General features: G+C 36.2%; 1 protein-coding gene across 2 annotated transcripts in view; it reads left to right on the top strand.

The window, feature by feature from the left end:
• Positions 1–21,205, top strand: part of PNPLA8 (patatin like phospholipase domain containing 8) — a 41,189-nt gene extending 19,984 nt beyond the window's left edge. For both annotated transcript variants that reach the window (XM_065048702.1, XM_005508777.4), the window contains exons 8-10: positions 934–1,128; positions 18,379–18,574; positions 20,356–21,205. In XM_065048702.1, coding sequence (XP_064904774.1) covers positions 934–1,128; positions 18,379–18,574; positions 20,356–20,630 — 666 coding nt within the window. In that variant the 3' untranslated portion in view covers positions 20,631–21,205. The remainder of the gene's footprint in view (positions 1–933; positions 1,129–18,378; positions 18,575–20,355) is intronic.
• Positions 21,206–24,742: the final 3,537 nt, after the last annotated feature.

Here is a 24,742-nt window from a genome sequence, read left to right as displayed (position 1 = left end):
CAGTGATATCACAGCATGAGCTGCTAGTGCTGTTGAGTAATGTTTCACAAAAACACCCTACTCTCTGAAATAGTAAACAAAATAGAATCGAACACCCACTTGTCTGCTGAAGAGTATTGTTCTTAACAGTGCCAGCCAGGCTGGGGGCATCATCACTTAAAGGTCTTGCACATTCTAACACCCACCCATAACTATAAGTACTCTTACCTTGTGTGATTATATCTGTAAGATGTAAATTTTTTATTTATTTATTTTTTTCTTCCAGTCATATGTTTTGTTTTATGGAAAGACCATTTTGGCTTTTCACTTAGATATATGTGACTTTTATGACTTTTTATATATATGTGACTTTTTCTTGATGGCATTTCAGTGTCTTTACAAAAGAACCTTGAAAGACTTATGTTTGATTCTTTTGTTTTTTTTCTTTGGGAGAGATACTTCCTCCAATCCTTTAACTCACATTGCAACATTAAGTAATCATTTTCTTGGAAAAAGAATTTGGTTGACTTTTCCAATGTCATTAAGTGCATTGTTGCATTGCAGCTTACAGACTTTTGAGAACAAACTACTATTCATAAAGACAAAACATTTTAAAATAATCTATATGACACCAGCTTTTTGTTTAAATATGAATGGATAGATATTAGTAGAAATAGAATAACCAGTGGAAACAAATAATCTCAGGTTAAAAATAGCATTAACTTTAGGAAGTTTGGTTGGATGTGGTCTTTTTGGGGTTTTGTTTTGGTGTTGTTTTCTTACTTTCATTTTTTTAAATTTAGATAGGCATTATGAAAAAGTAAATAAATAGTAAACCAAGTAGGATTCCAGAGACGCATTTAATGTATGAACTGAATTTCATATTGTGGGAAGCTGTTGTTCTTATTATCATCATCATATATATGACTACTTTTGTTCCTCTTAACTCACTAGGTAGCTGCAGTAAGCACCATTGTAAGCAGAGGAACACCACTGAAAGCATTTGTTTTTAGAAACTACAATCATTTCCCTGGTGTTAAGTCTCATTATATTGGAGGCTGTCAGTATAAACTTTGGCAGGCCATTAGAGCATCATCTGCTGCACCAGGTTACTTTCAGGAATATGTTTTGGGCAACGATCTTCATCAGGTAAGTTGAAATCTTCTCCTTTAGTAAATATACTTGAGAAAAAAACTGTCTGAATTTCTGAATTAGAACTAAGCAAATAAGTTGGTAGCAGAAGGGAAGTCTATTATGGATAGGGTTAAGAAAGGAAATATTTTCCTTATATAGTACTTAAGAACTAGAAGGGGTATAGGCTTAAAAAAAAAAAAAAATCTTAGTCTTCTCAATACAAACTTCAGCTCTTCAACTCTTCCTTTCTTCTCTGCCTGGAAAGAAACCTTATACGAGTGGTAAATTACTTCTGACTTCCTGCTTACAGCTGGTATTTCATTGAGCATTATTTTACTAAACAGATGGTATGACTTAAAATCTAACAATACTGTTAAGTGTGGAAAATATCAAGTTATGCACTTCAGTGTTCCTTTTGTTAGTGCATAATTTCAGTATATGGTCTACTTTTAATTCTTTCCATTGATAGCAGATTAAACTGAACCCTGGTTCTGAGCTAGTAAAAAGAATAAGAGATGCCACAGCAGTAAGGTTAAACTTGGAGGACAACTGCAGAAGAAATTCCCTTGAGGATAAAGCAGTGTCTCCTATCAACAGTGTGTGCTGTTTAATTGTATTATAGCTTCTGTTGGTGACTCTGGCTAGTAAAGAGCAAGGTAAATTAATTTCTTTAGTAGTTTTTTTAACCATTATGTTCTTGTTCTTCAATTCCCCTTTATTTTTCTGCAGTTCTTTGAGTTTTAAAAGAATCCTTTTTACAGTACATGTTAATTTAAAACTATTAATATTTATTTTTAAAAAGATCTGTGGTAGAAAGGGTGACTGAACCCTTCAACGAAGACAGTATAGGGTTCTATCACTTAAATTTAAACAAAGCATCTATTACATTTCCATCATATTAATTCATATGATGACATTAGCCTTAACGACTAGAAAGCAATAATAATGTATTTTGAGTAATAAATGAGCTCGGATCACATACAGAATTTCTCATGGTGTCCATTTAAAGGCTGTATAATCTCATTAGCATTGTAATGTGCATAAGTAATACTGAAGTTTAAAGACTAACAGATAAATAAGGAGTATAACATGAAATAGTGAAAAATTCATTAGATGAAGAAATAATAAATAGAAGCATTGATACAGAGAAACAGTTATAATTTAATCTGAAAAAAACAGCATACTTCCATATTTTGAATTAACATTTTTAAGCATATGGAATAATTATATTCAGTTATATAAAAGCTGGAGGTTGAAGAAGAAGGGTTCCCCTGAAGGGCAGGATGGTGCTCCTACATCAGTCACATTCTGAGCTCTTCCATTCTTTCTGTTTCCACTTTTTTTTTTTTTTTTATGGTCTTCTTTGTTGTGGTTATTTGTTTGGTTGGTTTTTCCCCTCTACCCCCCAGCTGCCCCAATATGATATATCTTGTTATCCACAAACCAGTTTAATCAAATACTACATGAAATAAGCAAATAAGTTTTTGTTGGGTTTTTTTTAAGCTAAAAATGGAGTAACACATCAGACATTCCAAGCCTAAGCACTGCTTGAAATCCTGAAACATGGTCATTTTCCATCTGGCCAAGCAAAACTGGAAAGGGAGCTGTTTTAGCCTTTGGAGCTGTTCCAGGCTGCTCCTTAGCTGCTTGAATGGGTCAGTGTTAAGCTATGTGAAGCACTTTACTTGCTCTTCTCACCTTTCCACCCCCTCTTTCCTTGAATTGAGAGTACATCTAAGTCTGTCTGTGCTTCTCTATGAAGAATAGCTAAATAAACAACATGATTTTTAACTTCTGTGCAGTGCTTAGAAAATTATTTGTCTTAACATAGTTTCAGAATTGTGAGATTCGTGTGAAATGCAGTAAAGTGGATATTCGTTTCATCTATATTCACTTTTAAGTCCAATTTACCAGGCTAGAGAATGTATAATTGGTGTTAATAGAGATTAGATCCAGTCTTCTGAGACACAGAGAGCTAGAACGAAGTCTAGTTCATTTTTCCTTACTCTAAACTGTTTGGGCCAAGCTGTTCCATGTCATCTTACCAACACTGTTTTGCAAACTTGTCATTCTTTTCTATTTGACGTATTTTAATTACTAGAAAGCAAGAGCTTAGGATGTGATTCACCTTTGTAAGCTATAAAAAACTAAGTATGTTTTCAGTACTAAAACTATTTATTGTAGCAGAACTAGATGCTAAATTTTCTGAGTTAAACTTTCATATCATCTGAAAAATCTCTCTTCTACCCAGGCATGATATATAAACACTTTTAGAGTCCAAAGGTTGTCACCTTTCATGTCTTTCATGGTTTTGTGCTTTTCTTTCTCCAGATAATTATCTATTTTTTGTGGAATGTGCTTGGTTTGGTTATTTTTATAGACAGCTAGCAAGGTGCTACATGGCAAACACTACATAAGTGTCTTCATGAAAATTTCTATCTCATAATATAAATCCTGAACTGCACATTCAAACTACCTTGAATTACAGAATCACAGACTGGTTGGGGTTGGAAGGGACCGCTGGAGATCATGTAGTCCAACTCACCTGCTAAAGCAGGTTCACCTAGAGCAGATCACAAAGCAATGTGTCCAGGCAGGTTTTGAATGTCTCCAGAGAAGGAGACTCCACAGCCTCTCTGGGCAGCCTGTTCCAGTGCTTTGTTACCCTCAATGTAAAGAAGCTTCTCCTCATATTCAGATGGAACCTCCTGTGCTTCAGTCTCTGCCCGTTGCCACTCTTCCTGTCACTGGGCACCATTTACCTTCTTTTAACCCTGGGGTAAGAGCCTCTATGCACATAGCAGAGTATTACCCTTATGTTCTTGGGTGTAATGGAAAATCAAGGTAATCAAGAGCTTTATCTCTATTAAAGCATCCAAGATGAACTGAAAATAATATGTATGCATAAATAAGTTTTTAAATAAATAGAATGCTAAATGCAGTCCTATTCCTGTTTAAAATAGGTTTGAGATTATTTTTAAGCTGTTTTAATAATTCTTACTCCTTGGTTATATAGCTCATATCATAAATATGAGATGGTAGATTTTTGTTAAGCATCTTTATCCTAAAAATGTGCATTGCAACTGTCATGTTAAGTTCCTCAGCGAGGTCATGTATGATAATAACATTTGTAGTTTATGTGGAAATACTTGCTCTTTTCTGTCTTATCAGTTAGAGCTGTACACTATCTTAACAGGTTGGGCTGCTTTTGAACTACAGAAATAAATGGAGCATAACATTTTTAGACATTCTCAGTAATACCATGATATTTGTAAAGTGCATCAGCACAGTATGCGTTAATTGTAAATAATAATTTATGCCAAAGGCTTTAGTATTGTAGTACAGAGGCAGAAAGATTATGATCTTACAAGGATTTTTTAATAGATTGGAAGCTTCCATTAATTAGTCAATATAATCTCTATTTTGAACACAAACCATACTCATTTCTTAGTAATTTATACATAATTGGCTTCTGCAGTGTTGATATTTCTAAATAATTCAAAGAATAAAGACGAACGAAATGTGAAAAATTATTGTAAAATGTCTGTGAAAACTCAGAATAGTAAATATTATTAGATTTGTTTCCTGGATTTGAAGTTTGGGACTCTAAATGATTATATGTGGAGACCAGGATTTGTATTGGCTTATCGGTCAGTTGTACATTTAATTCTGAATGAAAAGCACTCTGGCAGTTGATCTGATTTAGGACTCTTCAAATGTGTGAAAATACTTATTTTGATAATAGAAATTTCGTGGATTTCATGGTCAGCCTGCATATTCTTGTGTTATCTAGCTTTTGTTGAAGTTGGAGTCCTTCCACAAACTGTATGGAGTGGCTGAATGAGAGTTATGTAGAATTCGATTAATTTGTAAGGATTTAATGGATGGCTCTAGACCTATATGCTTGAATTATGCCTGAACTGAACTGTAGCTGTGTGCTTTTACCCTCACTTTTCCATAATAGGTGTATATATATATTTATATATGCATGTGTGATTGTGTACACACATGCAAGCCCCTTTTCTGGGAACATTCCAGTCTGACTTCGTGTACTAGTCATTGTAAATATTTGAGGGGATTGTAAAGTTTATTAGTTTATTAGTCAGGTAATTATTTTTACACTTCTTCTGATGCAGTTGTTTAGAAAGGGATTTCCAGGTGCCTGAACACTTATTCTTATTTGTGCTGTAGATAAGCTGTTGCCAGGTTTGTTGAATTTCCACAAAAAGTAAGCTGTTCAAAACCAAACAGCAATATTTACATTCAGGTCAATCATGCCTTGCTATCTGGTTCCATGCTGTCAAGTAGGAAAAAACAGTGCAGCTGTTGGTAGATGAGGGGAGGAGGATTAATATTCTTTGTGGTTCAAAAGAGGAACACATTAACATTCAAAGGGATTTAATCCCTGTAACATGCTTCTCTAGGAACTGTGCAAATCAAGAGAGACTAAGTCATGATGTTACAATATAGAAGCTGTATTGCCACAAATGTCAGCTTTTTATATTAAAATCTACTTATGAACCACTGAAGGTCTCTTAACATCTCCCCAGTACTGTTACAAGCAGTGTTGTTGTTGTTATTATTATTATTATTATTATTATTATTATTATTATCATCATCATCATCCTACTTCCCATGGAGGGATGTTGTTTTTTGTAGATTCCTCTTTTTTTTTTTATTCTGCGGTGTGAAAGGCATTTGGGATACTCAATGTCACTTCAGTTGGCAGCACAGTATGCTGAGAAAATAGCCAGTTAATTAAAAGAGCAATTTAAGATGTAACAAAATCATTATGCACACTTCATTTACTAGGTTTTACAGTAAAAACTAAATTTGTCCCACAGGATTAATTAAAAGGGCAGCAGGGTTTGTGTGTGTGGTGGTGAGTTTAACAAAGCTACAGATTAATCTCAAAATAAAACATGCTCAGTTTAATACTAAGGACTTGATCACCTTTTTCATGATAGCTTCCCATGATTTGATTGCTGCATTACAATTTCATTTATTAAAGTGCTTGTCTTGACTTACAGTAGTGTTCAAATAATCATATTTTCTTTGAGCAAGATCAGATACTAAAGTGGTTAAATCGTCAGCTAATCTGTTAGTGGAGTTTTAATAATACGGGTGTAAGAGGATGTGTAGTGAGAATACAGCCTAGAAATAAAAAAAATACGTACAGTACAATAATATGATGTAACTAAAATTTCAAGTCTCACCTTCATTAAAAAAGATGATACGCAGTTTCTTTATATTTTTCAAATCTTTCCTTTTATTAGGTAGTAAATCTGTAAAGCCATTTCATCTTTGTAGCTTGTTACAGGAGAGGCCTTCAAAAGTGATTTGCTTAGTGGATCCTACCCTAATTGGTTTTACATGGTAGCTTTTAAAATTAGATTCAAGGGTGCTTCCCAGGCTCTAAGAAGACATAGAATATAGGTCACATTGAAGTTCTTTTCATTCTTAGGATATGCCACAGTGATCAGTATGCACCAGAGCTTATACAGACTGTGGTTTAATAGGTGTATCTTGTTCTCACAATGATAGAAACAAATATTTCTTTGTTTCTGTGTCTACTTGTTGCTGTACACATTTTCCTACAGCCTTGGAGACAGTGTTGCCTCCTGTTTAAGGAAGAGGGCATTTACTGAAATGTGTTAGCTACATGGATATCTGCATTTCTTTTTTTCGTATGGATTCTAGAGGTTTGGTTAGTGGCTCTTAAGGTGGGGACACACATGATGCAGTTTACCAGCCTTTGTGAAGTAGCTGTGCTTACCACACCAGTAGTATTTTTGCAGAGCAGACTGCCTGCAAGATTCTCTGCTGGGACTTGCTAAGTGAGGTCTTATTGGAAGATCTGTTTAATGAAATGAAATTGAGAGTATATTTTGTTTAGGCATTTAACTTGGATACATTATAATTTTTATCCTCAATGATTCAGAGTGATGCTTAGCTAATGTAATTTTCAGAGTGCTTATTTAAAAAAAACAAAACAAAAACACCTCACTCTCAAATGAGCTGTATTACATTTAACTATTTTTTTGCTTAGCCTTCTGAATCCATATATCTTTAATGACACTGTTTACCAGCTAATATCTGCTGTAAAACAAATCTTGTAAAATCAGAGGAGGCTGCATATAGTGAAAAATGAAGAGCTTAGTCAATTCAGTGTTCTCTGTACAGAAAGCCTAGGCTGCTGATCTCAACTTATGGTGTTACCAGCCATCATTTCTTAGATAAAAAATAAAATTACTGTCAGTTCTCGATAGCTTGTAATTTTTATTTTCCCAGGCTTTATATCTGTCTAATACTGACTTGAGTGGGGCTATGTTTCCATATGAAAAGCCTTGTGATACTCATTGCAAATAAAAGCCTAAGAATGTAGTGGGACTAATGATATACTGTTACCTCTTCCCTTAAGGAAATCTTGTTTATGATATATAATGGTCTGGTGCTTAATACAAAGAATCACTTCATGCTTTGTCAGCCACCATCCAGCCTCTAATTTGCCTTCTGTATTGTATTTTAGGAAACTGCCCTTTTCTTGTCATGGATACACATCTGAGTACTGTGATATGAATAATTTTCACCATTTATATAAAATATGCATAAAGTCAAATAGTTCAATACCCAATACATTCCTATTAGTCAAATAGGGCATAATATCGAAGCCCCATTTCCTGTACTGAGCTTCTCTTCCAATACAAGGATTAATCTGTAGTATTAGTTTTGCAAATTACAAATCAGTTGGCAGTCTCTTAAAATATTCTTTACTTTGCAATGTTTCTTTTACTTGTGGTATATTACACTGCTGATTTTAGTAGCAGATATATTTTAGATTTTTGGCTACAGAATTTAGAATAATTTCATTTGGCATTTCCTTGGGGAGGGGTAGGGGAGAAAAGAGATAAGGGAGCACAGAATGAAACAGTTTCCCTCAGGTCGAATTCAGTCCTTTGTCATGGTTGCCAACTACATCATAGTCTGTAGTTTGTAAACATGTAAAGCTGTCTTTGCTTTTGCTACCCTTGTAGAAGGTTATTTCAACAAGATTTTTCTTCATTTTTCTCATGACCACAAGATTTCTCATTTTTACTCTGAAGTCTGTTCCTGCCTAATGGATACAAATTCTTCTTGTGCCAGTACTGTTCTCCAGTTTAACTTTTCTCGTAGTATTTACCTTTCGGATGTGTGTATAGAAAGCACTCATATCCTTTTTTATTTTGGCAGTCTAAATGTGCCACTCTGTCTCAGTCTTGCAGAATAGGCTTAATATTCTCTTCATCATCCTAGTGGTCCTTCATTGCACCTGCTGCTGTTTGAGTAATTTTGCTTTAACCTATTCAGTGTATTTGGGCATGACCCAAGGCATACTGTGCAAAGTTGGATTAGCCAGTTCTTTCTCCACTGTAGTGTCTTTCATCACATCCAGTGGTCTGATATGCAAGGTACTCTATAAATCCAGATTTTCTTCATTGAAAGTTTTCTGTTTCAATTTTTATCTGTCTTTGATAAACACATCTTGTATTTTGCCATCCAGGCATGTCCTTCTTAATTTAGAGGACTCATGAATGAAATTTTTCCTTCAGTTCTTTCTCTGCTTTTCCCTGTCCCCCACTGTGAATACAAAGACTAGGTAGTTCGTATACAAATGCTGAACTCTTCACATGAATTACCTCCTATAATTAGTTCACTTTATTTCCTAAATTTTGTCCATTTTAAGATCAAATCCTTTTGTTATGAACCTGCTTTGTTTCAGTTGCAATGAGATGAACTCTAATGTTTGAGTCAACAAATAAAGAATAAAACTGTATTAATAAATCTAAGTAGCTTACATAGTTTTATAAAACAGGGTTTTATGGGAAATCCAATTTCAGTTTGAAATTACAATATGAAAGATAAGAAATTCATGTGTGTAATATGTTTACATTTAGAAGTTGTCTGTAGAGTTAGCTTACAGCATTCTGATTATTGTACAGTTTGAAACAGAGGAATGACCAGCAGGTTTTGAGTAGCATTTATCGATGATATATCTAATAATATGAGTCACCTGGATTTCCTATGGGTCATTACTGGTTGTTTTATTCTTCATATTTTTTCTCAAAGCATTTTTAATTTCCTGTCATTTTACTATTCCTTAGTAAACTGACAGCTAAAAGTGTAGACCAATTAGTTGGCAAAACTAGTATGAGTAAAAACTATTAATAACAAGTTAGTGATGTAAAACTATATTGAGTCTTAAGAATATTTACATTGTTAGCTTGGGAAATGAAATTTAAAGAATTTTGAAATGTTGAAATTTTAACATGGTCAGCTTTCAGAAGGGTTGGATTGTCCCTGGATCTGGGATTTCTTGCTCACTTGTGGAGATTTTATAGTAATGTGATTTTGTTTAACTAAAAGGGCTTTCACCTTATTCTGATAAATCCCTTCATAGCAAATAGAGTTTTTATATGCTTCTTAAGTTAAATTGTGTCAGAAAGGACAAACCTTCCAGACTTGAGCCCGCTAGTGTCATCTGAATCCGTAAGGTTTTTATTTAGATCCATGAGGTTCATTTAGCTGCTTTTTTTCTTTGTTTGTTGGGTTCTTTTGGTGTATTCTTGAACTGTGCCGGTGCTCCACAAATATCCTATGACAGAGGTGTCAAACTCATTTTCACTGGGGGCCACATCATCCTTGCAGTTGCCTTCAAAGGGCCAAATGCAGTTTTAGGGCTGTATAAATGTAGCTCCCCGGTGAAAATGAGTTTGACAGCCCTGTCCTATGGAGAACATGAGCTCAGCTCTGTGTTTAGGGCTGGTATAGATTCAACCACAGGCCATTTTTTTTCTCTTAAGTTGCACACTGTGACTCTCTTTTGTAATATTACAGGCAATTCATCATTTGGGAACCACAGTTAAAATACTATTTTGGTGATGTCCCATTGTTCATTGCAGAATTCGTGTAATTAAATCTGCAGTGTGCAGCTTGTGCTTCAATGACAATATATTTTATTGCCCAGTAATTCGTTCTTCATGAGGCCTGCTGATATTTACCAAATCTTCATCAGAACAGTGTAAGAGTACATTTTCTGTATCTGACATAAAGCCATGAATTCAGTAGTGTCTTCAGAGCAGCTGGTCACTTTCAGTGAATTAGTGACTCACTGCAATGAGTAAATAATTTAAGGTAATCACCTAGCAATCGACCGCAGCCAACGATTCATTCTAAATAAATATCAAGAGCAAACATGTCTGATGTGGGATAAAATAATGTAAAATATATTATTAAATTATTAGCTTAAAATAGCAATAATATTGGTAGTTCTCAGAAGCATTAAACATAAAATTTGTGTGTATGCAAACAGTCTATTACAGTGGTACTAATTTTAGAAAATTATAAGTACTGTATGGGAGAAAAGGAAGCTTTTCAATAAACTTTCAAAGTTTATTAGATTTTTATTTATTTATTTAATGTGTTCTCAGAATAACGTGTTCTTTTTTCACAACTGGTGTATTAGAAGTACAAATACAGCTAATATGCCTTCTGACTTTTTTTAAAAAACTGTCAAGGACAGCAGTAATGAGGATTTTAATATTGATGTCATTCAGTAATAGAAATACAGAGGCGTTTAAATTTCATTCTCTGTACAAACATTTTCTAAAGAATGTTTCCATTAACCATTTCAAGGGTTTTTCAGTGCACACTTGAGCAGTTACTTGTCACAGTTCTACAGTGTTTGTTTTTCTAGTGTCTGAAGTGAAATCATAATTTTGAGGTAGCTTTGCAAAGTAATGAGCAGAACACATTTCTTTGAGGAATTTAAAGGAGCATCTCTGCCTCTCCTTAAGTAACAGAATCAGTTCATTCTGGAATTGTTAAAAATTTGTTGTATATGAGGATTGCATTAATATCTGTCACCAACTGAGGCCTTTGGGAATAATCATGGTGCAGAATACATTATAAATTGTATGTAGTTGACCCAATACTATCCCTATCAGCATGGTTGTAAAGCAAGGGTGAATCTTTCTACATAAATGACATGAAATATTTCTAGAAAGAGATAACTGTAGGTCATTGTATGCTTTCTAGGAAGCTAGCTAATTTATTTAAAAAAAAACCCTGTCCTCGCTCATATCTCTTGCAGAAAAGTGGATCAGACTCACCATTAAAATGAAGCTAAAACTAATTGTTCTAGTGCACTATGCATTTTAGACAGAGATTTGTTAGAATATTGGCACCACCATTCATTACTGTCACCAAGATAAAGAGGAAACAATTCTACTTCTGTACTGTTTCATGCGTATAAAACATTATATGTTTTATGGGCTCAAAATAGTTTGTGCACGGACATAAATATTTCCCATGCTGGCTGGGAGCTCCTCTTAACAATTTCATCCTCAGTACTACTGAGGACCAGACTGACTGATTACTCACAAGAGAGCCATAATGTAATATTTGAAACATTTTTGTATATATTTAACAGGACAGGATAATAATGTAATCTTTCTATTGAGGAGAGTATGTTTGTGCTGGACACCACAGGGGCTAGTTTATTGCACAGTTAAATCTGAATGTATAGGTTCCTTTTTCACAAAGCATATATTAAAAATGGTAATTTGGCAGCCCAGTGATGTTTGACCGAGCAAGCCTTAAAGCTTTCTAGTTGGAGGCCTGTATCTAGTGGAGTGCCTCAGGGGTCAGTACTGGGGCCGGTATTATTCGATATATTCATCAATTATTTGGATGAGGAATAGAGTGTACTATCAGCAAGTTTGCTGATGACACCAAACTGGGAGGAGTGGCTGACACACCAGAAGGCTGTGCTGCCATCCAGTGAGACCTGGACAGGCTAGAGAGTTGGGCGGGGAAAAATTTAATGAAATATAACAAGGGCAAGCGTAGAGTATTGCATCTGGGTAGAAACAACCCCAGATTCCAGTATAAATGGGAGAATGACCTGTTAGAGAGCAGTGTAGGGGAAAGGGACCTGGGGGTCCTGGTGGACAGCAGGATGGCCATGAGTCAGAACTGTGCCCTTGTGGCCAGGAAGGCCAGTGGCATCCTGGGGTGTATTAGAAAGGGGGGTGGTTAGTAGGTCGAGAGAGGTTCTCCTTCCACTCTACTCTGCCCTGGTGAGACCACACCTGGAATATTGTGTCCAGTTCTAGCCCCCTCAGTTCAAGAAGGACAGGGAACTGCTGGAGAGCAGTGCAGGGCAACAAAGATGATTAAGGGAATGGAGCATCTCCCCTATGAGGAAAGGCTGAGGGAGCTGGGGCTCTTTAGCTTGGAGAAGAGGAGACTGAGGGGTGACCTTATTAATGTTTATAAATATGTAAAGGGTGAGTGACATGAGGATGGAGCCAGGTTCTTCTTGGTAACAACCAACAGTAGGACAAGGGATAATGGGCTCAAATTGGAACACAAGAGGTTCCACTTAAATTTGAGAAGAAACTTCTCAGTAAGGGTAACAGAACACTGGAACAGGCTGCCCAGGGACTCCTACTCTGGAGACATTCAAGACCTGCCTGGCTGCATTCCTGTGTAACCTCATCTAGGTGTTCCTGCTCCAGCAGGGGGATTGGACTAGATGATCTTTTGAGGTCCCTTCCAATCCCTAACATTCTGTGATTCTGTGAATATAGTAACGTTCTCATAATGGCAGTAGGTGCCCAGGGCAATGACAGGACTACGTCAGGATGTGTATCAAAGTTATCTGTATGAGTAGATCTTACAAGTAGTTAGAGAACTTACCTGTTTCTCATTCCTGTGTTTTACTCTGAGGACATTTGCTGCTACCTGTGTAAATGTATTGAGCTGATTTTACAGAATGATTTCACAAGGCACACCCTTTTTACTTACGGAAACTAGAGTAAATGTTTTTAGAGTAGGTATTTTAATTTTTATAAGAAGTAACCCCTTGTGATAGTGCAGCAGCTCTTCCAACTCTGCATTTGAAGCAATAAGCCCTGTCCTTAACCTGCATGTTAGCTATCTCTATGCTGCCTTTTAACATAGAATTTGAAAAATACTTTTCAGAAGTCCATTCAGAATCATAGCCTGTGTTGTCCTAGCCTGTAATAGCTTTGTACTAATTCTGTCTCCACTTCTTTGCAAAGACAATGAAAGTAAACAACAGAGCAAGTCTGTTAAAAGTGAACTAAAATGCAAAGCATGTCTGCATAGGCAGTGAGGTGAAATGGTTACTATGGAGCCACCAAACTCAGCTTCCAAATATCAGACTTGTCTTTCTTAGTTTATGTATCCTTCACCCAGTGCTAGATGATTTTCTTCACTAAACTTAGCATTATTGAGGTGAAACTGTGCAGTGCATAGAATGTTATACAGAACAATTACAAGTCACAACTTGAGCCTGACAAAATTAGGAAATGCAGTGATAGCCTATGAATGTACAGAGTATTCTGAACTTGTTAGAAACAACTGCCCATGGTAAAGCATGGTTCAAAGTGATTTATTTTTTTTTTTTCAGCATCTTAATTTTAAATAATTGTTCCTAAAGTTTTGACTTAAATACGTGAGTAGTGACTTCATACATCTTCACCATAATTATTTAAATGGAACAAGATTTTCAGAAGGTTCTATGCTGCCTCGTTCCCAAGTGGTGTGGAGCATTTGCTTTTGTTGAGACTTCCCAATGTATTTTCCTTCTGAATGTAGAATTTGCCCCATCTAGTTCAGAATGTTTAACCAGGCCTTTCTTTATCCCTGGAACTGGGTATGCAGGGTATGTTCACCAGAGCATTTTCATTGGAGCATATGCCTACAAAAGATGCATTTCTCCTGCTTTAAATAATTTATGATCTGGTAGTTAAATCATGAGGGAGCCTTCTCTGACTATTTTCCAGCTATCAGAATACTTAACAGAAATGTTAGCTGCAGCTTTAGATTTCTGGCTAACGAACAGCAGGCCCTAAAAGTATGGTTACAGTTGCATTTGGAGGTTTTTGAAAAATCTGTATAAAAAAAGCATTTCCTTTTGTTCACTTGGGAATTAGCTGATAAAATATTAAACAAAACAGTTGGATGTTTACCACTTGGAAAGCCTTTGGCAAAAGCCTGAAAGTAATGTCCCAGTCCGTGACTTCATGGCTTTACTGTTGCTAATAAGCTTGGGTTTATATATATATATATATTAAGCTCCATTTTAAGATTAAGGTATTTGGTTATTTCCATTATTTTTATTAGAAATGTTTAAAAAAAAAAAAAAGTCTTCTTCCCTGCTGTTCACTTGCATGATGACATTAGGAAAGTTACAAAACCTTTTTCAGCACTTACTTGCATTAACATACCTACTATGGCACTTTGTGCTTAGTGTACTGCCAGCAAATTGACTTGGCTCAAGTGTGGAGTGGTTTTGCAAAGTTCAGAATATGAAGAAGCTTCTAGTACTTGCCAGTGCACTGACCGTAGCAGCAGAGAAGAATGCAAAAGGGAAGTGGTGACTCGTATGTTTGGGAAGTGGAAAAGAGAGTTTTCAATTGGTTTGAGAACTGGCTAAATAAGAAGAGATGGTGAAATGCAGGGAAGGACAGATAATGGGAGAGTAGAGAGAATGAGGGGTCTGCTCTGGCCGCTTGCCCAGTATTGAATTAGAACTTGGGACATTTGCACATTTTTGTGGATGTTGGTCAGCAGTTTAGCCATTTAAAGAGTTCCTGTAGGTTATTCTTTCAGTTACAGATTCCAAGGTATGAGTTGCATATGGAAAACTGATGTTTGCATTTTCCACAAGACTTTTGACTAGACTGACATAGTTCAAAGGGCAAGCATGAAGAAGGGTGTGTCGTTCTTTCTTTTTTTTTTTTTAATTTAGATCTGGCTTTCACATTTATTTTTTTTTATTGCTAGATTACTGTATTTCTCAGGAAGGTTTCTTTGTCCAGTTTTATGAAGACAGAGAATAATGTAATATAATTAGAAAGGTTAGCTTCTATTTTTTAATCTTAGAACTGGAAAATTCTTTGTTTACAGTTTTCTTACAATTCATGTTATGTGTGAAATCATTGCAACTAATTTTAAAACTTGTGACATGTTTTTCCGCAAGAATTTCAGCCTTTGACATAATTAGCTCTAAGGTTTCTGGAGATGCAGAATTAAATGAATTATTGCAGTAATTCCTGGGTTGAGTCCTTAGTAGTCTGATTGAACTAATAACGTTATTTACTGCTTCAGTGTTGATTATTGTAAGGAAAAGAGCAATATAATTAACATCTTTGTTTAACAGAGTAAGCAGATTTCTTGAAGCATGATATTGATCAGGATGTGGTCATTATCAACCATAGACCTGTTGGAAGGGGAAGAAAAAACTCAATTGCCTGCCTTATTCAGTCCTACTTCTAACTTTCCAAAAATGATACGTATCTGTATAAATGTTAGAAGTTATGTTAAAGGTGTCTAAATTGAGAACTATTAGGAATGGATATTTACTGCCCTTTCAATAAACCTAAATTGGAGAATGTTTAAATATGGAAATGATTGCACTAAGCTGTTGGTTATCATCACAATATATGTGTGGTATGTGTACTGCACCTTTCTTTGATGTTTTATATGTCAGTATCACAAAAACATTGTAGTAGTCTCGTATTATATACCCCTGAACTTTTGATAATACTGATTTTTCCCATGGTGGAGCAAACATCTTTAATTAAATTATATTGACAAGATCAGTGGAAATTATTTGGTAAGCAGGTTTTTAATCTAGGATTTAAAGAAAAAAAGTAAGCACCACAAAGATAACTATTAAGATTTTAGATTAAGATTCATCAGGAATTATATCAAGGACAAAAACATCCTTGTATTTAGTTTTCTGTGTAGAAACTAATTTAAACATAAGCAAAGGATAATAGGCACTGAAGAGACCATTCATTTTAGCAGTGTTTTGAGCAAAGGGGACAGTATCCAGAAAGAGTTCAAAGAGCTTTTTGTAGCTTCAAATGAAAGCTTAATTAAAAAAAAAAAAAAAAAAAAAAAAAAAAAAACCTCAGCTCAGTAATCCTGTTTTTACTTATTTATCTTGCACAGCTGTAGTTAAAAGGAGTTTCTGTTAAATGTTTATCAATTCCAAAACTTTTTTTTTACTCTTAGCTATTCCTGGGTAGACTTCTTTTTTTTTTATTGTTCTTGTAACGTGATGGTGAGGTATGGGATATAGGGAGTTTGAGGATCTGTCGGATATAGGGAGCTTTTGCATAATGCTTATCATAGTCAATATTCTGTTTCTTTTATATTTTACATGTTTTCTTCGTATAGCTTTTGAACAGCTATAAAGGCCTTTGTCTCTGCTATTGATAATGTTTTCTTAAGCTTTGCCTTTATAACTGTTTTTCGAAGGCATTCCTAATATACAAAGTCCTATTGAATTCAAAGTTTTAGTTGGAGTCAAGATCATTTTACTGAAGTCAAAGTGCTGAACATACTTTTTGAGATTTGCTGGATCAGAATTTCCTCATCTGAATGCTTGTCAGACATACTGATTCCTGTTAGTCCTAAAGTATTTTATCCCAGCCTCATCACCTACACTTTTGACATGTTGCTAGCAAAAGTTGCCTCTGAACGATAAAGAAGGTGATCATGAGTAGTCAGCATGGATTTACAAAGGGGAACTCATGATTGACCAACCTGGTAGCCTTCTGGCTAGCTTGGTGGACAAGTGGGAAGCAGTGGTTGTTGTTTACCTGGACTTTAGTAAAGCCTATGACACTTATCTCTCATAACATCATAGGCAAGCTGACAAAGTATGAGTTACATGTGTAGACAGTGAGGTGGATTGCAAGCCAGCTGAATGACCCAGCCCAAAGAGTTGGGATCGGTGTCACAAAGTCCACTGGGAGGCAGGTCACTGGAGGTGTAGCCCAGTGTTCAATACTGGGGCCAGTACTATTTAACTTCTGCATTAATGATGTGGATGATGGGATACAATGCACATGCAGATGGTACAAACCTGGGAGAAATGGCTGGTACAGTGACTGTTTGGGCCACCACTCAAGAGAGACTACAACAGGCTGGAGAACTTTCATGAAGTTCAACAAGCAGAAAGGTAAAGTTGTGCATCTGGGGAGGAATAACCCCATGCACCAGCCCATGCTGGGGACTGGCTGGTTTTAAAGCAGCTTGGCAGAGAAGGACCTTAGGGTCCTGGTGGACAACAAGCTAAACATGAGCCAGCAATGCACCCTTGTGGCTAGGAAGGCCAACAGCATCCTGGGCTCCATTAAGAACAGTGTTGACAACAGGTCAAGAGAAGTGATCCTTCCTCTGCACAGCTGAGGCCTCATCTGGAGTATGGTGTCTGTTCCCCAGTACAAGAGAGATATGAGCATACTGGATCAAGTCCAGTGCAGGGCCACATCATGTGAGGAGAGACTGAGAGAGCTGGGACTGTCCAACATAAAGAAGGGAAGGCTCAGAGATGATCTTACTTGTGTGTACTAATGAAGGATGGAAGGGAATGAAGGTGGCAGAGCAGTGCCCACTGGCAGAATAAAAGACAATGGCACAAACTAAAACACATAAAATTCCATCTGAACACAAGAAAATTTTTCACTGTGAGGGTAGTCAAACAGTGGAACAGGTTGCCCAGAGAGGTTTTTGAGTTTCCATTAGTGGAGATACTCTAAAATCTGACTGGACATGGTCCTGGGCAATGTGCTGTACGGGACCCTGCCTGAGCAGGGAGGTTGGACCAGAAAAGCTCAGTGGGTCCCTTCCAACCCAAATGATCCTGTGATTTTTCCAAGTCTTAAATCTGGGCTATAACATCCTATGTAATGACTGTGCTTTTTAAGTCGCTTTGACCAAGCTTAGCTATTGTGATTTTATTTATTTATTCATTTATGGAATCTGCAGGTAGTGATTTGGATTTTGTTACAGAATATATCCTTGTAATACCAGTAATAAACATTTTAGGATGCAGACTTTTTGATTGTTTGAAAAGGTAGTCAATATGCTTATCTGTCTTATCCAAAAGCTCTCCAGAAGATGAAGTCAGAAGTTCTTCAGATATCCCAGTGAAGGCTGCTGTTCCAGCCTACATCTTCTATACAACAGCAGAACTGACCACTGAGCCAAGAGCTGCTCTGACAGGGTTGATAAGCTCAGGCAGCCCAGCTGCACAGCTGGTGCTTAGCACAAACAGAGCCGTTGCACAAAAGATGGAAATTAATGCTTATTTTATTTAATTGATTTTGTATATTACTGTTGTGCTAGTTTACTTCATAGTTGCAGTTTCTTTTATGACTAATATTTGTATTTGATTTCCAGGATGGAGGTCTGCTTCTAAATAACCCTTCTGCTCTGGCAGTTCATGAGTGCAAATGTCTTTGGCCAGATGTTCCATTGCAGTGTCTTGTATCGCTGGGCACTGGTCGATACGAAAGTGATGGAAAGACAAGCGTCACATACACCAGTTTGAAAGCCAAACTCACAAATGTTATCAGCAGTGCAACTGATACAGAAGGTTGGTGTCTTCAGATACATTTGTATTGTGACTCTTCTAAAGTTTTTGTTTCTTATAGTTCCAACTCAGACAGCAACCTGAGCCTTTTGTCTTTCTCCTCCTCCTCTCTACCTGCCCCATTGAAACTACTTGAAATGTGTTTCTGTGTAATTAATGCATAGTTGGTGCTTTAGTACCAGTACTACATGTTTTCTGGAGATGATAGTCTTATCTCCATGAGTTCATATTCACTGTATTGTTGCTAAGCTCCTTTAGTTTGAGTTCTCAAGTGTTAATGTGAAGTGGTTGACATCGCTATACCAGAGAGAAAAGGTACCTTAATCAGAATGACAATGATAATCCAACAGGATTTATACAAAGCAATATGATTTTACTTATGTGTCTGAATAAAGGCATACTCAGGAATTCATTTCAATAGAAAAATCATTTTCTTATTTGTGGTTTGGGTTTTTTTCATCATCAGAAAAGCTTAATAGTTAATATAGGACATAGTATGGTTTTCAACAGCTTTATAAAAAGTATTTTAGTTCTTTTCCATGTGTTTTTAACATGTGCTTTTCCAAGGACTGTAGTGTAAGAAATCTAGATTTTGGGCTGACTTTATTTGCACAATTGCAGGAAAGGCAGTGAGAATTGTGAGAAAGAGAGGTGTGTCCACTTTCTATCAAGGGAAGGAGAAGTTTCATTGCAGCTGAAAAATCAGGCAAGGAATTTGATGGGAAAAAGGAGGAAAGTTCATTGTGGAGACCAAAGGAGAGGAAAGGGAAAAAGGGGAGAGTAGATTTGAGCAAATGGGAAGTTATATTATGAAGGAAAAAGGGAAGAGTATTAAACAGGGCAAGAAAGACTAGATGTGGTGGGACAAGAACAGAGACACAGCAGAGGAATTTACAGGAGGACAGACCAGGCAGAGAAGATTACACGATAACAAGAGTCTTTTGCTGTGGTCTTACCTATGATGTTTGTTTCACTTTAGATTTTGTTCTTTATATGGCAGAAAAAGAATGGGGAAGTGTGGTAAGAATGCAGAGATGATGGAAATAAGAGAATAAAAGATAAAATAAGTAATGGAAATGGAATTTTAAGGGAACCAATCAGTAGAAAAGAGATGTAAAAGAAGAGAGAAAATAGGTTATAAAAGAGAGGGAAAAAGGAAGAGGAGAGAGGAACATCTAAATACATTGCATAGCTAATTTATTATTGTACTAGTTAACTGAACAGTTGTATTTAACATGAGCACTTCAAATTAAATGAAGTGTAAATTCAAACTCAGTATCTCTAGTATAAAAAATAATTAGTTGCAAACAACAGAAAGCTTTAAAACTACATACTTTTTACTGCAGTCTCTGGGATTAGAGAAGAAGATACAGGTTTCATAATACCTACTTCCATTAGTACTGCTGTAACAAATCATGTGTGTGTTAAATGGGAATACATAAGTTACTTTCCTGCTCTTCAGAATATGCTCTCATTTGCAAAGGAATGGAATGTGAATGTAATTAAAAATCTGGATGGCTGCAAAGCCGTCTTAATTGTCATACCAGTGAAGTTGTCTTAGAATAAAACATTAAATTCTCCCTGGTAAACAGAGCTACAGGGTCATTTGCAAACCTTCTAATGTGAAAGGGATTTTGATAAGGCAATAGTGGAAAAACATTTACTCAGCAAAGCAGCATGTATTTACACTTACTGTGTCACTCCAGGGCACTTGTTGTTCAGAGACTTTAGGACTGTTTGTCTCTTATAAATATAACTGTTTCCTTTATTTGTTTTCAATACAGAAGTTCACACTATGCTGGACGCACTGTTGCCTCCAGATACTTACTTCAGATTTAACCCTCTTATGCATGAAGACATACCCCTGGATGAAAGTCGTAAAGAGAAACTAAATCAGCTGCAGACAGATGGAATTCGTTATTTAGAACGAAATGAAGAAAAACTGAGAAAAGCCGCAAAAATATTAACACAGGAAAAATCAGCTTTGCACAGACTTCAGGACTGGCTAAGATTAAAGGCTGACATGTATGAAGGCCTTCCTTTTCTTTCCAAGTTGTGAATATGGAATGCATGAAACATCATAAATGTAAATCTTATACCAGAAAATCCATTCAGTACTGTAAAGGAAAAAGGTTTATTTGGGGTAAATGACATCTTCAGAAAGCTGCCAGAATTCTGGAGAAGCAATTCAGGATGGCTCTTTTGTGCACACTTACTTCATACAAGGTTTTATGGTGTTAATTTTTTGAACTTTATGGATCTTACTGTTGCTCTACTTGGTTAAAGTCTGTAAAACTGAAAATTATGAAAACAATTGTGTTCTTCATTTTTGGATGTATGTACCATAATTATGGCGACTGTAAAACTTCAGCTACCAGGCTTATTCAAAATCAACATAAAATAAAATCTTCATTCACATTAGTGTAGCCAATATAACTGTTAGGCTCTTATGTAGCCAGTGAACTTCATAGAAATGTAATGTTCCTAAAAAAAATTTGCCCATGTTAATTGCACTTTTACATTTGAAAGATAACATATAAATCCTAATTTTCAGTGGGTTTTGTATTTAACAGTATTGAGTAAGATGTTTGGATGACTACAAATGGCAAATTAAATTATAAAAATTAATTGATATTTTAAGGACTCGCTGGTTATTGTTTTTATCAGGATAACTTCAGATTGGTTAATCCATGATTTGAAAATAATCCCAAGCCCCTAACCTTCACTTGAGCAGCTATTCTTGTCACAGGATGAAGAAAACAAAATCTTGAAGTAGTTTACTTGTTAAGTGACTTGGAAGCTTACTACAGCAGCTTTGGGTTTGGATAACAAACTTCAGGTGTATCTGGCTGAGAAAAAATTAGCAGTTGGTGCATGAAATAATAAATTATGCATTTTCTTTGTCTTTTTAACTTTCATATATGCATCCTCTTGAAATTACTTTGGGTTGTGAAGTGACATTTAGCTCACTATGATCTTACTACTCATTCCTTTGCAGCTTTCTGCTTATGTCAGGAAGGGTGGTGTGGTGAACTATGATGTTGTCGTGGTTTAACCCCAGCCAGCAACTAAGCCCCACACAGCTGCTCCCTCATTCCCCTCTCTGGTGGGATAGAGGAGAGAATCAGAAAAGCGAGAAAACTTGTGGGTTGAGATAAGAACAGTTTAATAGGCAAAGGCCGTGCATGCAAGCAAAGCAAAACACAGAATTAATCTGCTACTTCCCACGGGCAGGCAGGTGTTCAGCCGTCTCCTGGACAGCAGGGCTGCATCACGTGTAATGGTTACTTGGGAAGACAAACACCATCTTTCTGAATGTCCTCTCTTCTTCCTTCTTCCCCCAAAATATATGCTGGATGTGATGTTATATGGTGTGGAATATCCCTTTGGTCAGTTGGGGTCAGCTGTCACAGCTGTTTTCCCTCCAGATTTCTTGTGCACCCCCAGCCCACTCACTGGTGGGGTGTGGTGAGGAGCAGAAGAGGCCTTGACTCTGTAAGCGCTGCTCAGCAGTAACTAAAACGTCCCTGTGTTATCAACACTGTTTTCAACATAAATCCACAACACAGCACTCTACTGGCTACTAGGAAGAAAACTAATTCTATTTCAGGCAAAACCGGCACAGACAATATAGTATGTCAATGAAATGGTATTTTCAACAACAGGAAGGTACATGTGAGTTCTTAGACACGGTATGACTGTAGTGACATTTGAGTTAGACACAGTCACTGTCACAGGTTGGACACATGCCCATTAATACGATCATTTGATAGATTTCTGGGTGAGTTTTTGCCTCTTAGTGGGCAGCTACAGTACATGAAAATAATTATTAGATAAAAGGTATGTTTTATGCAGTAGATAAAACATTCAGTTTCACAAAAGAGTGCATTTGTCAGTTGGCTTTTCAGGACTAATCACCTGCCATTGCATTATCTGCTATAAACGACATTTACTTTGATAGTCACCTTCTGTACTTGTCTCAAATCACTGAAAATGATATGAGGCTGCCTTTGGAAAGAGACTTGGAGGAAGACACCTGAGATACCTAGTTATCTTAAGAATTGCGAAATAGTATTGTGATGGTGCAAGAAAACATTTGATTGGGCTATTATTTTTTAAATCTGATGTATTTTTAATTTTTACCTGTGTCATTTTACTCAGACATTCATGCTTTTCTGATGCTCCCTCTGTTCTCTGGCTTGTTTGTGCCAGTGAAGTTAATAAGTCTCATTGGTATGTAAGCTGTAGCCTTCAGGTTTTTAAATTGTTTCCAGTGCAAACAATTTCTAGATGCATAAGGACTAAAAAAGCCTTTGTCATTCAGTACATTGGGAAGTGAAAGAGAAGAAACAAAAAGTTAAAAAGCTACAGCAATGTAAAGATAAGAAGTGAAAGAATGTTCATTCTGCCCCCTGCTTTGGTTTTACAACAATGAACACCAAAAGCACTTCCTTGAATAGGGCAATAAAAATACTAAAAAGGACAGTTTTATGATCTTGGTACAACTTCCCCTCTTCATGCCAATTACTAGGAACTGAGTAAAAGAATAACAAGAGATCAAGCCTCTCCCATCAGTGTGAGATAGTTTAACCATATTTAAAAAATGTCTGTGTTCTGATCAAGGCACCTTGTACAGATTTAAGCTCTGTTGCCAGCATCTTAAATCAAAATAAACAATGGAGGATAATCTCATGTAACAACATACATAATATACTTCTTCCTCCCCTGGTAAAGGAAAAGTCACAGCATCATCCATAAGACTATCAAAGGCATTATTCTGAATTCATAGGTTTCCAATCATAGCTTTTTGGGATAAGCATTTATTTAAGAAAACACTTATCTGTAGTGAAAAAAGTGGTAACATTTCCATTTAATTTTTATACAAATAAAACCTGTGAGTTACTAATGTTCAGACAGTGGGCTAAGTGCATATACTGGACTAAGCGATGCAGGTGGATTGTTGTTTCTCCTTGCCATAAAGCAATAATTTTTCTTCATTGAGAAGTTTTCTGAATACTCTGTACACTTCTCGTGGAAAAAGGTATTATACTAGGAGTTGATTAGAGAATGTAAACCAGGAAAGCTACAGATCTTTTGAATCAGTACAGAATATCTCAAACTAGCTTTAGTAAAGTATCATGTTATTTCTAGTTTTTTTGGAGCTGCGTAAAAAGCTTCCACCACCACTCTGTTGAAAACAAACAAACAAACAAACATTTTATAAGAGGATCTGTTTCAGTTTAAATGTATTGCTATCTTCTAACGTTTTGCTGTCTCAAGCAGAGGGAAAGAGGAGTTTATTTTAGGGCAAGATCTGGATTTGAGATTACGCTGCTTTTTGATGGATGCTACTATCGTAATTCACTTTTTTTCCTCTATTGCTGTAACAATATTTTTTCTTAGGTGTGACTTTTAAGCTATGGAGTAATTAATTCAGACTGTTTGAGGCCACTGTGTGTATAAATTCACAAGATGCATTTATTGAATCCTTTCAAACTAAACTCTTTGATCCTCAGTGTTGCAAGTGCTGGACTGTCTATCAAGCAGTAATTAGGAGTTTGCTCTCCCCTCTAAACCACTTTAAAATGTGCAGATGCAACAGTTTTATCACTCTAGCTGTAATTAGTTCAAAAAAAAATATTGGCGCTTTGCAAGGAATCCCAGCTATCATGTATGTGTTGCTACAGCACTGTGGATAAAGGAAAACTATTTTCAGGGGGTTTATTGTTCCATTAGGTATGGAATCCCACATGATAATTTAGTAGAAGAAAATGGAATAAGGAGAACTGTAGAGGAATCAGAACTGGCTAAATAAGGAAAAAGAATTTTAAATTAAGGGGGTTTATTGATAGCAAGCAGAGGGATTAGTGCTTGGTCAAATATTAGTATATGTTAACTAATCATTTGGATGGATTGAAGAACATTATAATTCTCTTCCCAGGTGAAACTAGGAGAGATCATGAATACTTCCAACGATAGGATTTCAGTGCAGCCTGAATTTAAGAATTGGCTAGAATGAAAAAAGTGCCTCTGTGAAATGTGAAATTAACAAAGGGAGAAGAAATAATCTAATGCAGAACATCACATTAAAGGAATCCTGCTTTGAATAAGTACTGCTGGGAATGCTGTGCTGTTACTCACTCAGCACACTGAAATTGAGTCAACAGTCAC

This window comes from Columba livia, chromosome 1 (assembly GCF_036013475.1).
Source record: "Columba livia isolate bColLiv1 breed racing homer chromosome 1, bColLiv1.pat.W.v2, whole genome shotgun sequence".
In the NCBI taxonomy this organism is placed as follows: domain Eukaryota; kingdom Metazoa; phylum Chordata; class Aves; order Columbiformes; family Columbidae; genus Columba; species Columba livia.
This window is presented reverse-complemented; position numbering and strand designations above follow the sequence as displayed.